The following is a 15,469-nucleotide window of genomic DNA, read 5'->3' on the forward strand; positions in this document are numbered from 1 at the left end:
GGTGCCACTTTCTAAGAGAAGACTTCCTGGGAGATTCTGCTGAAGAAAGGCCCCTCCCCCTCCTCCCAGGGAGTCTCAAAATTGGTCTCAAAGAGAGCTCTCCAGATCAGCAGCAGCAGCCCCTGGAAAGTTATCACACATGTGAATTTGGAGTTTTACCGCAGACCCACTGAATCAGATGCTCTGAGTGTGGGATCCAGTAATTTTTTCATGAGCCCCCAGGCAATTCTGATGTATTCGAAAGTTTGATAACCACTACTCTATCCTATCATCCAAATTAATACCTTTAAGATTACCATCCTTTCTCATTATTTGCTTATTTGTAATATTGTTTATTCTCACTCTCCTTTCACTGGACTATAACCTCAATCATGGTAAAGTGAAAAAGCGAAGTCGTTCAGTCGAGTCCGACTCTTTGTGAATCCAAGGATTATAGCCTATCAGGCTCCTCTGTCCATGGGATTTTCCAGGAAAGAGTGCTGGAGTGGGTTGCCATTTCCTTCTCCAGGGGATCTTCCTGACCCAGGGATCGAACCCGGGTCCCCTGCATTGTAGGCAGACACTTTACCATCTGAGCCACGAGGGAAGTCAATCATGGTAGGGGCTTAGTAATTCTTTCCACCAAGGTATTCCCCAGTATGTTGCACAGTGCTTGATATTTGCTAAGTCTTTAAAAAAATTTTTTTTGGCCACACTGCACAACATGTCTGATCTTATTTCCTCAACTAAGGGTCAAACCCATGCCCTCTGCAGTGGCAACATGGAGTCTTAACCACTGGATCTCCAGGGAAGTTCCTGCTAAGTCTTTTTTTGATGAATGAAATAATAAGCAGAATAATGAATAAATGAATAAGTTAGGAGAGCAAGAAGAAGGGGCTGGTTGGGATTAAAGATAATGCCATTTCTCTGGGACCCAACGAGTTTGAGGAGCTGGTGGGAACTCTCGAGGACAATGTGGGTAGCAGTGTTCCCCCTTCTACTGTGTCTCCCAATCAGTTACGTTAGGCCTCTGGAAGGGTCTAAATAATAACAGATAAAATAACATGGGGGAGGGGCTCCAGCCTGTGGTGAGTTGGGGGATGTTTGTGCTCAGGTAGAGGGGACAATTCTGAGCTCACAGGCTCCCAACCCAGACAGACCAATTGGTTGGATTGACGCCCCAGTCCTTTCATCATTGCTAAGGGAGGCTGCTCTCCTGACTGTACTGGGGCACGGGGTGAGGGAGAGAGCCTCATGGAACTGCTGGAGGAGGCTCTTGAGAGGGACAGTGCGCATCATAGTCGAGCCTGGAGAGTGCAGGGGGAGGTATAGGTGTAATTCTAATACGATGGGATTGGCAGGGGCTGTACTGCAGTGCTTCCCTTCTGCTCCTCCGTGTCTCCTAGTTCATCTGGGGGCTCCAGCTCCATGCCCAGAGTGACATACTGCCTTGCTGCTCACCTGAAAGTGGGGCCAGCGTGGCAGACGATGGGGGTGAGTGTGCTGGGCCACTGGTGTGGGAAAGCCTGCTCTCTGAGCAGCATATTCCACCCAAAGGCCTGGGTAGGGGACAGAGAGGGGCCAGTGAGGTCAGAGGGAAGAGCAAGGTCTGAAAAGTCCAGTCTGAGAGCCAGCCAGGGGAGCTCTGCTGGCTGAGAGAGGAGGGCAGCTGAAGATACTTATCTGGTTCTGCTCAAGGAAAGCCCAGGCCCGGGGAGGCCCCCTGCCCTGCCGGTAGGCAAGGTCCTGCCTGGTTCACCGGCTTTCTGTCGCCTCACATCTGTCACTGTGCCATTCTGCCTCCTAAGTGCCTGCCTGCCATATTCCACACTTTCCATTTCAACCTTGCCTGTGATATCTCTACCCCACTACCAGCTGCTACCATGGCTCGGTCTCCAAGACCTGCTACACTGGAAATTTCTGGAAGGTGAAAATTGAGACTTAGTTCTCTGTAGGTTCCCCTCAGGACCTAATGAGAGCTGGTATAAGATAGGTGTGCCATGAAACGGCACTAAGCAACTGCATAAGATTAGGTGTCCCCCTCCCTCGGGGCCAAGACCTGGGACTCCGTGCTGACCCTCGACCCCTCCCCATTCTCTGGAGCATCTTCCAGTCTACCTCTCTCTCCATCCTTTGCACCTGAAGCCTTTAATTCTCTGTCCATCTGGACACTGACTCCCACAGCCCAGCATAGAGCTGGGCACACAAAGGGCAGGTTGATGAAGAATGTCCTTCTCCATGCTGTCCCATCCCCCAAAAGTCATACTCAAATGAGCCTGGAGAAAGGAAGAGTTCACAGGAGGGAGGGGGCCAGTTTAATACTTGGCCTTGCTTACTTGGGGGCTAGCATACCACACCGGAAAAGGCAATGGCACCCCACTCCAGTACTCTTGCCCGGAAAATCCCATGGATGGAGGAGCCTGGTGGGCTGCAGTCCATGGGGTCGCTAAGAGTAGGGCACGACTGAGCGACTTCACTTTCACGCATTGGAGAAGGAAATGGCAGCCCACTCCAGTATTCTTGCCTGGAGAATCCCAGGGACAGAGGAGCCTGGTGGGCTGCTGTCTACGGGATCGCACAGAGTTGGACATGACTGAAGTGACTTAGCAACTTAGTAGCAGCATACCACACACCCCTTCTTCACCTCCATGCCCAGACCTCCCAGCTCTGACCTCTCCACAATCTTGCAATACTAAAAAACCAGTCTGAAGATAAGAAAAGGATAGACGAGGAAGAATCTATGGGTTACTAGAGGCCCTCTCTCTCCCTGCATCCCTAGGACTCCCCCACCCATGCTGGCTTTCCCTTCACCTACTTAAGCCTGCTGTCCCCTACCCACTCTGATAGTTCCCGGCCCTGCCCCCACCTTCGATAGGGGAGTTGATGAGGATGACTCGGCCCATGGGCGATGAGGCTCGGATTCCACGGGGGGGCCCATTCAGCAGCCGTTGCTTTCTTAGCAGGTATCGCGTTGCGGAGCCCGACTCGCTGCCCAGGTGGCCTCGGGAGGAGAGGGAGCTCAGAGAGCTGGAGTTTAGGTCTCCAAGACCCAGCGGGTCAAAGCCCACTGCAAAACCATGTGCCATGTTGGCTAGATTGGGGTGGCACCCTGCAGGTCCGGAAGGAACCTGCTGACCCTCAAGAGGAGGGCCCCCCACGCCTGGGGCTCCATGAGCCTTCTGTGCCAACCAGGGTCTCAAGGACTGGGAGCCCCCAACCTCTGCTGCTTCTCAGGAGTATGTGCTCCAGGCCTGCACAGGGAGAGCAAGGATTGGGGAAGGGGTGTAAATGCTGCCCCTGCTACCTCCCAGGACCTCCACCCCCTCCCCACCAGCTTGAGCATCCTGTTCAACCCTTAGGTCTCTCACTTCTCCCACCCCTGGCTAGAGAACTGCCCATTTCAGGCACCATCATGCACTTTGGAGCCATTTATACCACAAGTTGGGTGAGAACCTCTCTTTTACCCCTTGTTCCTGCTCTCAGCTGAGTCATCTACTCAGGTAGGTCTCCAGTCCTCAGTAGAGGTTGAGAGAGTGGAGATGGGATTATTGCCGGCCCTAGGGCTGAAAACAGGAGGAGGCAATGGCACCCCACTCCAGTACTCTTGCCTGGAAAATCCCATGGATGGAGGAGCCTGGTGGGCTGCAGTCCATGGGGTCGCTAAGAGTCGGACGCGACTGAGCGACATCACTTTCACTTTTCACTTTCATGCATTGGAGAAGGAAATGGCAACCCACTCCAGTGTTCTTGCCTGGAGAATCCCAGAGACGGGGGAGCCTGGTGGACTGCCGTCTATGGGGTCGCACAGAGTCGGACACGACTTAAGTGACACTGTGAGAGATTTGGGCCGCGACAGTTCTCTGCACCACCTCTCCTGTGTATGTGGGCTGGGGGCCAGTCCCAGGGGCTGGGGCCTCCAGAACCTGGGACAGCTGCAGCCAAGGGCCCCAGAGATCTCCAAGCCCCAGGCTGCAGTCTCCTCTGTCCCCCCTTCCCTTGGGTCTAAAGAGGTGCATGAACCTCTCCCAGCCTTGGGGACGAGACCTGCTGCTGAGAATCCCACAACATCCCACGCAAAACCTTGGGCCAAATCTCGCATAGCAGTTCCAGAATCTAGAACGCAGCAGCCCACCCCCGGGCTCCATCCTTCCCGTCCCCCCTCACCTGGTCGCGCTTGTGGCAGCCGCCGGCCTCGCCCGCTTGCGGGCGCGGAAAGAGAGCAGCGGCCCGGGAATCCCCGCCCATGCCCCGCGGAGTCTGCAGGAATAGGGCTGGCCCGCTCAGCCTCGGGCTCCCATTGGCTGGGAAGGCCGCCAGTCATTCCCTCCCGCCACCTCTCCTGGGTGCCTGGGGATGCCGTCTGTAAACTGGGCTGGGGCCGATGGGTTCTACCCGCTCCAGTTCGAGTTCTGATACCCAATCCTGCACTATGAACTTAAAGCTTGGATCTCGGCTCGCCCGACTCCCGCTACCGGTTCGGTGCAGGCGAGCCTAGAACCGCGTCGTTTCCAGGCCGAACCAGCTACTAACTGCTGCTGCTGCTAAGTCACTTCAGTCGTGTCCGACCTCCCACCTCTCTGCGGTCACCCCTGAGGTCTCAGCGAGGGAATGTCACCTGGGCAGAGAGAGGCGTGAACCTGCAGTGGGCAGGAGCTCGAGCTGCAGCCTCAGTCTGCGGCATGGATGTTCTGTATGATGATGAGTTGTGTGCGTGTGCGTGTGTGTGTGTGTGTGTGTGTGTGTTTGAACGTTGCCTTCACATGCATCCTCCTTCTATGTCAGAAAGTGTCTCTCTGGCCTTCCATTTCTGGAAAGGACGCATAGCAGGGAAGCTGGTTTCGGGCCACCAGAAGGAGGAAGAATGTCTGATCCACTTGCTTGATGCAGACAGAGGTACCTTGAGCTTTCTGCCCCTTCATCTCCGGGACAGGGCCAGGGGCCAGGGTCTGTGATGCAGGGATAGGGACTGGAGTCATAAGGAAATTGGGGACCCAGCGGAGCTAGAGGTTACAGAGGGGAGGATAGAAGATACAGAGGAGGAAATGTGCGGGCACTGGAAGGACACAGGCGCTAACAGAACTGGACTGTGAGGGAGTAAGAATGTCCGGATGCTGAGAGAGGACCTTATGGGAACCGGGGTAGGAGCCCAGGGGACCAAGTAGGCAGAGGCCACGGCCAAGGTAGCCATCAAGTAAACAAGCCTGGAGGTAACCCGAGTCCCTCTGGGCGCACCGTCAGAGGATGCCCCTCCGCGCCGCCTGCCTTCTCCGGGGGCACCTAGACCCCTTGGGCACAGGCCGGGTGCCTCCCGAGGCCAGCCAAGGGAATGCAACTAAACGGGGCAGCTCTTCCCCTCCTCTATCGCGCTGGGAGGCGGCCAGGACTGATTCCCGAGCCCGGATTGGCTCTGGGAGGCTGCGGAAGGCTGGGTCTCGGTAGCCAGGGCTGGGGGCGTCGCCCTTAATGACACTCATCGCCCCCAGGCCCTGCCAATCCCTGGCCTCATCGGGAGGAGCCCCCGCCTCTCAAGCCGGTGAGCGTCACGCGTGACGTTACGCGTGATGGATGTGAAGGCGGGGCGGGGTGGGGGGGGGAAGCGCGGAGAGGAAGGCGAGTTTGAGAGCTGCAGAACCGCGGAGCCCAGGAGCCTAGGAAAGCGTGAGTGGTCGCTGTGCCGGGTGGGGTTCGGGGGTCAGGGGAGTAGAGGGTTGAGGGCTGTGAGTCAGAAAGGGAGCTGCCCCTGTCCTATAGGATTTAGTAACTTCGGCTCACGGGGCACAGGGGAGGTTGGTTAGGGAGGGAGTGTTAGGGTGGGGCTCTGTGTGGTCACACATTCAAGTGTCTGCAGCTGATGGATGTAGGCTGTGTGTGTGTGTGTGTGTGTGAAGTAAGTAACGGTCTTGGTGTGCAGGGTGTGTCCACCCTGTCTGCAGGTCTGTGTAGGGCGAGTATGCTGGTGTCTCTGTGTGTGGATATGTGAATGTGAGTGTGTGAGAGGGGAGGGTGTGCCTGCCTGTGAGGAAGTGTGGTTGGAGAGGATTAGTCATTTTGTAGGATTTTGCCTAACATGGCCAGATGGCTGCTTCAGGCTTTCTTCTCTATGCCGAGGGAAGGGGTCACTTACTGAATCCTGCTCCTTTAGAGGCAGGTGGCTCAGGAAGGAGGTGAGTGGGTGTCCATGCCAGCCCTGCTCACCTGGGGAACAAGGAGAACTTTGGGCAATTCAGTGTGGTTAAGGAAGATGGGTCTGGAGAGGGAGCTTGTGGATGCCTGCGAGCACACTGTGGCTGGCAGCAGTCCCCTGTTTGAGACCCGGAATAGGTGAGCCCTGGAGCTGTTGAGCCCTTGCTCTCCTCCATTTAGGGCCTGGAGTGTGGTACCGCTTATGCCATTTTCCCAAACAGCCTTGGGTGTTTGTATGTAGGTCTCAAAGCAACTGGGGCCTAAAGCCGACATGAATGTGGATGTGTGATGCATATAATCTGCATTTTTGTGCATGCAGAGCACAAGAGTAGCTGCATGGGATTAGTTGCTGCTCACGTCAACCACACACGTGTAAATCCTCACTCATGAAAATCTGCAGCAGGCCAGAGCACAAGGACATCTGCTTTCCTGGCGTGTTCTCTCCTGTCCCCTCCTCCAGTGGCTGTAGGTCCCTGGGCTGGAACATTGCCTAGAGAACAGCTCCTCCCCAGCTTGCTTTACCTTGAGCTCTAGAAGGATTGGCAATAGGCCCAGGGACCAGGGCAGCACCACCAAAGTCTCCCCCATGTGGAGCCCTTGGACCCCCTCCTTGGAGTCCTCTGACTTTGGTTCCTGCCCTGCAGAAAATGGGTGAGTTGCCTTTAGATATCAATATCCAGGAACCTCGCTGGGACCAAAGCACTTTCCTAGGCAGAGCCCGGCACTTCTTCACCGTGACGGACCCCCGAAATCTGCTGTTGTCTGGGGCACAGCTGGAAGCTTCCCGGAACATCGTGAAGAACTACAGGTGACCCCTGACCCCATCTGACCCAGGGGCTCATTCCCTGCTATTCATACAGTACTTTTTGTACCTATCTCCTCTCACTTGAGCATGACCCTATTCTACTCCTCCACCTCCTCACTCCTTGACTCTATCTGTCAGAATCACTGACAGCTAAGACACAGAACTCCAGCCCAAAGGATTTCAGGGTGTTTGGGTAGAGGAGGTGGTGTTAATATTTATGGGTAGGGTGCTGTTCTATGCTTCACAAACCCTCTATAGGACCTGTTCCTCTGCTGGGCCACCCTCTGCAAGGATGGAGGAGCTCAAAGTTGAGTCCCAATAAATTAGGAGGGCAGCCTCCTTGCTTCCAAGAGGAAAAACCCTCAGAGCACCCCAGCCATTTTTGACCCATTGGAAACCACCATGACCCATGACCTAGCATTAGACAGAAACAGAAGGGCACCCCTCTTTGTGTAGCCAGAAAGGAAATAGAAATAGGCGCCCTCTTTCTGGAAGATTTGATTCTTCCCCAGAGACAAGGAGCTCGTTTGTTCTGAAATTGGGAGCCAGAGTGTCTGGTCCTCTGCCCAGATCACCCCTGAGCTGGGTGGGCAGGGCTTGGGAGGGTGGATCTGCCCCCTAGAATTGCCTGTCAGCTCCTTGCCAACTTCTTCAGGGCTGGCGTGATAATGCCCGGGCTCACTGAGGACCAGCTGTGGAGGGCCAAGTACGTGTACGACTCTGCCTTCCATCCAGACACAGGAGAAAAGGTGGTCCTGATAGGTCGCATGTCAGCACAGGTGCCCATGAACATGACCATCACCGGCTGCATGCTCATCTTCTACAGGCAGGTCCTATCTTGTATGTCTCCTCCCTGGTACTCTGTTCAGGCTAGAGGGTAACCTGATGATTAGGCAGGTCCTCTCTGGGCCAGTTTGGGCAGAAAATAGTGGGTGGCTGAGAGCTTGTATTAGAATCTCTTCCATTCCTCAAAACTCAGGTGTGTTTGTGTAAGGAGGGTCATGCACAGGTCATCAGAGCAGGTTCTGGGGTCATCACCAGGGCCCTTCTTGAGGGTTTGGAGATAACCTTTGGGGTTTTATTGTCGGTGTCCAAGGACGTGGGACACTGTGGAAATAAGTGCCTTTGTTCCCTCAGGAAGACCCCAACCGTGGTGTTCTGGCAGTGGCTGAATCAGTCCTTCAATGCCGTCGTGAACTACTCCAACCGCAGTGGTGACGCTCCCATCACTGTGGGGTGAGAGCTCACCCCAGGGGCTCTTCTCCCGGCCCTCCATTTCTCTCTCTTGTCCTCCCAGGCCTGTGCAGCATGTGGCTCAATGCCCTCCTCTCAGCCAGTCCCCTACTCACTTTCCTGGCCTGACTGATGGTGCGAGGTCTTCTTGTGTATGCTTTGGGGGACCCAGCCCTCTTCAAGTGGAGGGATTGGGGCTTCCAGACAGGTCTACACTGGAGCAGGGGAGACGTTTCTCTGCAGTGAGGCCAGCCTCTCACACCTCAGTTACTGAGGATTTGGCGTGTCCCTGAAGCAAAGAGCCACATGCTGGGTTGTTCATTTCCACCTCATTTCCTGGCTCTTCCACCCACAGGCAGCTGGGAACGGCGTACGTGAGTGCCACCACCGGGGCTGTGGCCACAGCCCTGGGACTCAAATCCCTGACCAAGGTAAATGCCCTCCCATTCTCTCTTTACTTACCTCCTTCTTCCCTTTCCCCTCCTCCACCCAACCTACAGGCTCCCGGTGACTCTCCTCGGAGTTCCCCGCCACCCCATGGCCCTTAGGGCCACTCAGGGACACCTTTTCTCCCCCAGCATCTTCCCCCACTGGTTGGCAGATTTGTGCCCTTTGCAGCTGTTGCAGCTGCCAACTGCATCAACATCCCCCTGATGAGGCAAAGGTGAGTGGCCCCTGCTTCTGGCGTGTGCATGCAGAGTGCTTGTAGGCATACCAGCTGGCCGTGCAAACTGCTGGGCCTAGTCTCCGTCTGGTGCTGGGGGGATGCTGGGGTGGGAGAACCAGCCTTTGAATCTAGGCTGTCCAAGGGGACCCCAGGGACCAGCTGCCTGTGATCTGATCCCCACCCCTTTCCTTTCTCAGGGAGCTGCAGGTGGGCATCCCAGTGACCAGTGAACAGGGTCAGAGGCTTGGCCATTCCGTGGCTGCAGCCAAGCAAGGAATCTTCCAGGTGGTGATATCAAGAATCTGCATGGCGATTCCTGCCATGGGTGAGGCAGGAGTGGCTCCTTGGGGCACAGGAGGCCCTAAGAGAAGGGATGCCATTATCCAGGGGGTGTGAGGACTCTGGGAGCTATAAGATTCTGGGGAGAGTGGGAGGAGCTGCTAAGGGGGAATCACCCCTTCCTGAGGGTCCTGCCTTTCACTCCATTCACTCCCTTTCTCCCTGCCCTGCTCTTCCCTCAGCTATTCCCCCGGTGATCATGGACACCCTGGAGAAGAAAGACTTCCTGAAGGTAGGTCACTTTCACCTTTCCCATGCTGGAAGTAGTGGTGCCTGGGGGCAGAAGTGACCAGTCCCCAACCTCCTCTGCAGCCTGACCTAAGTCTAAGACTTGCCACCTGTCTGCACCCCTGTGCTCCCCCTCCCTCTTCATTAATTCATTCAGCAAGACTAAATTGAACTGGAGTGAAGGAGCACTGAGGGTGCAGGAAAAGGGCAGGAAACGAAGGAAAGGGTTTCTGTCCTTAAAGAAGCTGGTGTCACTCCAGAGACACACATAGGGAGGGACCATCACAGTCACACCTGGTATCATGCTCGTGCTGTCAGCTGTGAAAAGCACTGAGACACACGCATACACACACACACACAGGCTCACACACGTGTGAACAGGACAGAACATCCCGTAGTTTACAATGTAAGCTCTGACTCATTTGATGACTCCTTTATTCGCAAATATTTATTGAGTGCCAACTACACACACACATACACACACACACACACACACACACACACACGGAGCAACAGATTGGTGGTGGCTGGAGCAAATCAAGAAGGGTGTGCAGAGCAGGAGGTGTGTTTGGAAATGGACAGATTCATGCAGTGGGATGGGAGGGAGGGAGTGGAGGATTAGAGAAGGCTTCCTGGAGAAAGGCTCCTGGAGGAAGTGTAGGAAGTGATTCTGAGAGGTAAGGGTTAGGATGGTATGCTAGGGAGGGTGTTGGCAAGCATGCCTGGCTGGAGTGGGAGGCGGCCAATCGCTGTTATGGGATTGGGGGAAAGAAAAGGGCCATGTATCAGAGGCTTAAAGGTAGAGCTGATGGGATAGAACCGTTGTGGTATGGGTATACGGGTGAGGGGGTAGGGGATACACACTTATAGTCTCTCTCTCCCCATAGCACCGCCCCTGGCTGGGGGCCCCACTGCAGATGGGCCTGGTGGGCTTCTGGTAAGTATGCAGGAAGACAGCTAGAGCGTGTGCGAGTGTCCTTTCTTTGGTGAATGTGGGTGGGTATTATTGCTTTTAAGATATTTATATATGTCATTCATTCATACAGTCAGCTGGTAGGGGTCTTGGACACCTGTAAAGCATACTGTGTGTGTTAAGGGGTGAGGTCTGTTCTTGAAGGTCAAGAGTCTAGTCGAAGGGGTCCCACATCCACCATGGAAATAAGCCTTTTGGTGCCATCTCAGAGTTTGATGCACATTTTAATTCCTGGTTCTGTCACTGGCTGTGGCGCTCTGGATCACCGCTCTGGAGGCTCCTTCCTCAGCCAGAACGTACTGTCATCTGTCATCATTGGCTTTAATTGGTTTCCACCCGTAGGGGCTGTTTCCAGAGATGGGGTGGGGGACTGGGAGGGAACACTCTTAGGTCAGCGCTTCACAAACCTCTCTTACACTCTTCTCCCTCAGCCTGGTATTTGCCACCCCCCTGTGCTGTGCCCTGTTCCCCCAGAGAAGGTAAGTGCTGTCCCTGGGCTTGGCTGGGGCTTTGGACAGGTCCATAGGGTCGCAAAGAGTTGGACATGACTGAAGGACTAACACTTTCACTTCCACTTTTCCACACCTTTGGTAGCAGCTGACCTTAGGTCCCATCAGTGTGTTCCAGGAAGGGGCCTGGTGGGCATTCAGCTTCTCCTGGGGGTGAGGGAATGACTGTGATCTGGGTGGGCCTCTGGCAGTTGGAGGAGAAGATTCTGCAGCCTGGGAGGATGAGGGATGGTGGTCCCTGAGCGTGAGGGGTGGGCTCAGGAGACACTCAGCCAGCCTGCTCTTCTGTTATAGCTCCATACACGTGAACAGGCTGGAGCCGGAGCTGAGAGCTCAGATTCAGGAGCAAAACCCCAGCATCGAAGTGGTTTACTACAACAAGGGGCTCTGAGGCAGGTCAGCCCCTGGCCTCCTTCCTCGCCTCCTTGGGCTGCTGCTTAGTGGAGCCTTGCCGTCCTTGCTGCTTTTTATCTGCCTGGCGCTGGGCAGAGGGCTTGGTGGGGGAGCAGCCATTGAGACCAGCAATCCATTCGGCTGAGAGGTACCCCCATAGCCTTTTCCTCTCCTCTGATTTCAAAAGGCAGGGTCACATAATCCCTTTCTCCTACGCTAGTACGTCTGTGTGTGTACATAAGTGATAACGTGTGTGTACAGGCTGTCCTGGGATGTCCTCATGTCTGGCTTCCCTTCTTGGCTATCTGCCAGCCAGGGTATGGGGCTTTCTTGCCTAAACAGTTTCACCAGCCAGGTCATTTCTAATGGGACCTTGCCCCTTCTGGACATAGGAGCCCCAGGATCTCACGACAGAGATTGAAGGACATTTAGCAGGCCAAACTGGGCTGAATCCTTCAGATTTCTGCTTTCTGGCTCCCAAAGCTGACTCAAGATCTGAGCTGGCAGAGGAGGACATGTGGGGATAAGGGAGGCAGGGGGCTTGTCCCATCCCCCACATCCTGGAATGGGTCATTTCCTCTCCTCTTCTCTATAGAACAAAGGAGTCTCAGCGTCCTGTACTGCTCTTGCTGGCTTCCCATAGTGCTCTTTAACTCCCTGCCTCCCACTACAATAAGGCCATCTTAGGGCACAATCCCAGGAGTTCTTGGTCCACTCTGACATCATAACCTCAAAGCTAAACTTACAATCCCAGCACCCTCCCACAACCAAAAAGCCATGAAGGCATAGCAAGCATTCCTTTTTAAGAGCCCCCGCAGCACCCTCTGACAGAGGGAGGCAGCTGTGGGAATGGTGCTTACACTCCACAGGTGTCTGAGTGGCTGTAAGACACCTCAGGGCGACGAAGCCTGAGTGTACAATCTTAAGACAGGGGATTTTGTGTTCTGCTGATCTTGTTAGACATTCCGCAGCATCCTGATCCTAGTTCCTTCCCTTTCTTGAGGGTTGGCTCTGTTCCCACCCCCACCCCCACCTCCAAGAGGCAGACGGGCCCAGGTGTCAATGGCTGGTCCAAAGGGGAGGTGGGCTTGGGGATGGAATATGTGCTGGTGAATTCACAGAGTGAAGAGTTGGACCTTGCCTCCAACTCCTGTGACCTCTGGCTGAAGTGGGGTGAAGGCCCCAGTGAGATAGATCCTCTAAGAGCACCTTCCTGCTTCCTGCAACCAACCGCCACCAGTAATAAAAGCTATGGTGCCATTGTTACTCAGTAAACTGAACACCTGTCTGTTTCTTCTTTGTCACTCAATTCCACGTTCTGAGTGCCAGGGAAGAGCCTCCTTTCTGCAGTTTTCTGTAGGGAGCCTTCTCTCCCTACAAAGTTCAAATCTTAGTCTTTTCCCTTCCCATTTGTAGGGAGCCTCAGACCCCAGCAGAGGGCGCTCTGAGATTAGAAAAATCAATCTTCCATCAGCACCCAGAATACTAAAGTAGGAAGGATGCAGGTAGATGATGGCTCCACCTCCTATTCCCTTGGAGGAGAGGGGAGCTGGGGTGGGGGAAGGGGGTGGGAAGGGGCTGATCACATACCTAAAAATCAACTCAGGCTTCTTGGTTGTCTTCAGTCATTTGGCATGGGATGTGGTGGTGACCTCTATGAGAGGAAGGCTAGACGGATAAGGACTGCCTAGCTCCATCAGAGAAGTTGTTACAGTGCCACACACCTCTACACGCTCCTTTTTTTCCCAGCCTAAAGCTCTCACAGTAGGTTGTCAAGAGAAATCTTTAGGAATCTTTAGGACTGAATGGTCCCATAACAGCCTCAGGTGACCTGTTACCCGGCTTGAGCTCACCCATTCCTTGTGGAAAGTAGTTTACTTGATGGACAGTAGGGGGTGACGCTAGCTACCGCTCATTGAGTCCTTCCAGTCATGCCAGGCAGGCTTAATGAAACTAAGTGCTGTAAGTCCATTGTGTCTTTTGAGCTCCACAACCACCCTTGTGAGGCCAGACATATTATGTCCACTCATAGCAAGAAAAATGCAGGAAACCCATGGTTCAAACCCTGGGTTGGGAAGATCCTCTGGAGAAGGGAATGGATACCCACTCCAGTATTCTTGCCTGGAGAATTCCATGGAGAGAGGAGCCTGGCAGGTGACAGTTCATGGGTCGCAAAGAATTGGACACGACTAAGCGACTATCACTTTCACTATAGCAAGAAAACAGACTTATTTAAGACATTAAGAAAATTGTTTACAGCTATACAACTATCTGGTGGTAGAATCAGGATTCAAGCCAAGTTGAGTGACTCTAAAGCCTGGCTATGCTTTTTCCTCACCCACCAGTTAAACTTGAGGTCATTTTTCTAGTCCTTTTGACATTCCAGGGCATCTCCTCCCTGGCCCAGTTTGTTTACAGGGCAGTAAAAATTGACAGACCTTTTACCAAAGCCACTGAAGAGTTTCCAAGCTTGAGGGTTTTATAACAAGGAGTATAAGCAAAGATTCCTATTCTTGATTAACTATGGGATGACAGTTAGATAACCAGTTTCAGTTGCATCCTACCAGGGAACAGTGTCTCCCACCAAGCCCAGCTGGCACCCTGGGTCAAATCTTGAAACCTCTTTCGACAATTATAGCTTTGGCCATTGGCAATCCCCTTGAAAAGAAGCCTTACACTTTACTGGAAAATCTAGGCAAAAGAAATCCACTTAGGAAGTGAGGTGCAGGAATCTTTGTAAAACAAAATCATTAAGAACATTTAGTAACAATTATTGTACTCTGCAGATAATACTAAACCATGTTAGAGAGAAGACTGGCCAGGGCACCAGTGGGCCAGTTAGTAGGAAGGCTTTTCTGCCACCAAAATTCCTAGTTTCACACCAGCTTCTCAAAAGAAAAAAAGTTTGGTTTAGGTTAACTTCACAGGTTCTTTAGGGGAAAATCCTAGTGAAGTATGCTTTCCAAACTGCTTCCACATGCTTGGAATTTTCTTTGGAAGCTAGCATTTGGGCAGAGATCGCACTTTACTCACTGGAAAGTAATCTGCCCCATTCTTGGGTCTCCTGTCTTCCTCCCAGTGCTCAGACTCCAGGAACCTTCTCTGGGAACTTGTATCAGCATCCTTGGCCTTCCTCCCCAGCCTTCTTCCTCTCTCCTGGTCCATGTTCTAAGGGGAAAAAATGGCTTGGATCTGGAGGCCTGGCTTACCCTGGCTATAAGGAGGGAGCCAGGGGCTGTTTTCCTTGGCCATTGGGGCTAATGAGTTCAACATTTTTTTTTTTTAATGTATATATTTCCAATGGAGGCCAACATCTTTTCTTCTTCTTTCTTTTTTTAAATTAGAGGATTATTACTTCACAGTATTGTTATGGTTTTTGCTACCCATCAATGTGAATCAGCAATAAGTATGCATACGTCCCTTCCCTCTTGAACTCCCCTCCCACCTCCCTCCCTATCCCAACCCCTTGAAGTTGTCACAAAACCCTGGCTTTGGGTTCCTTGCATCATATATCGAACTCCTGCTGGCTATTTTACATATGGTAATATGTATATGTTGGAAACAGTGGCAGACTTTATTTTGGGGGGCTCCAAAGTCACTGCAGATGGTGACTGCAGCCATGAAAGATGCTTACTCCTTGGTAGAAAAGTTATGACAACCTAGACAGCATATTAAAAAGCAGAGACTTTACTTTGCCAACAAAGGTCCGTCTAGTTAAAGCTATGGTTTTTCCAGTAGTCATATATGGATGTGAGAGTTGGACTATAAAGAAAGCTGAGCGCCAAAGAATTGATGCTTATGAACTGGGGTGTTGGAGAAGATTCTTGAGAGTCCCTTGGACTGCAAGGAGATCCAACCAGTCCATCCTAAAAGAAATCAGTCCTGAATATTCATTGGAAGGACTGATGTTGAAGCTGAAACTCAAATACTTTGGCCACCTGATGTGAAAAGCTGACTCATTTGTTGCTGGGAAAGATTGAAGGCAAGGCGGGAGGAGAAGGGGACGACAGAGGATGAGATGGCTGGATGGCATCACTGACCCAATGGGCATGAGTTTGAGTAAATTCCGGGAGCTGGTGATAGACAGGGAAGCCTGGCGTGCTGCAGTCCATGGGGTCGCAAAGAGTCGGACACGACAGAGCTACTGAACTGAACTGAAC

At 53.0% G+C, this 15,469-nt stretch overlaps 2 protein-coding genes across 4 annotated transcripts in view; one reads left to right on the plus strand and one right to left on the minus strand.

Annotated features, from left to right (window-relative positions):
* The window catches only part of PDZD7 (PDZ domain containing 7), a 19,035-nt gene extending 15,815 nt beyond the window's left edge, over positions 1-3,220 (minus strand). Inside the window, exon 1 of the mRNA XM_040255085.1 lies at positions 2,846-3,220. Within this exon, the coding sequence (XP_040111019.1) occupies positions 2,846-3,065 (220 nt within the window). The 5' untranslated portion in view covers positions 3,066-3,220. The remainder of the gene's footprint in view (positions 1-2,845) is intronic.
* A 2,192-nt stretch (positions 3,221-5,412) lies between these two features.
* On the plus strand, positions 5,413-12,589 carry SFXN3 (sideroflexin 3). Of its 3 annotated transcripts, none has more exons than XM_040255094.1 (11): positions 5,413-5,637; positions 6,807-6,970; positions 7,623-7,793; positions 8,105-8,203; positions 8,556-8,631; positions 8,779-8,864; positions 9,065-9,192; positions 9,389-9,438; positions 10,322-10,371; positions 10,839-10,886; positions 11,211-12,589. In XM_040255094.1, exons 2-11 carry the CDS (start codon positions 6,810-6,812, stop codon positions 11,305-11,307), a joined length of 966 nt encoding a protein of 321 aa, XP_040111028.1. In that variant the 5' UTR covers positions 5,413-5,637; positions 6,807-6,809; the 3' UTR covers positions 11,308-12,589. The 3 variants fall into 3 exon arrangements, with proteins under 3 accessions (XP_040111028.1, XP_040111029.1, XP_040111030.1); XM_040255095.1 differs by having other exon boundaries at positions 5,507-5,637; positions 6,482-6,970; positions 11,211-11,312; XM_040255096.1 differs by lacking the exon at positions 6,807-6,970 and having other exon boundaries at positions 5,507-5,637; positions 11,211-11,312.
* Positions 12,590-15,469: the final 2,880 nt, after the last annotated feature.

This window comes from Oryx dammah, unplaced genomic scaffold (genome assembly GCF_014754425.2).
Source record: "Oryx dammah isolate SB20612 unplaced genomic scaffold, SCBI_Odam_1.1 HiC_scaffold_14, whole genome shotgun sequence".
Lineage (NCBI taxonomy): Eukaryota > Metazoa > Chordata > Mammalia > Artiodactyla > Bovidae > Oryx > Oryx dammah.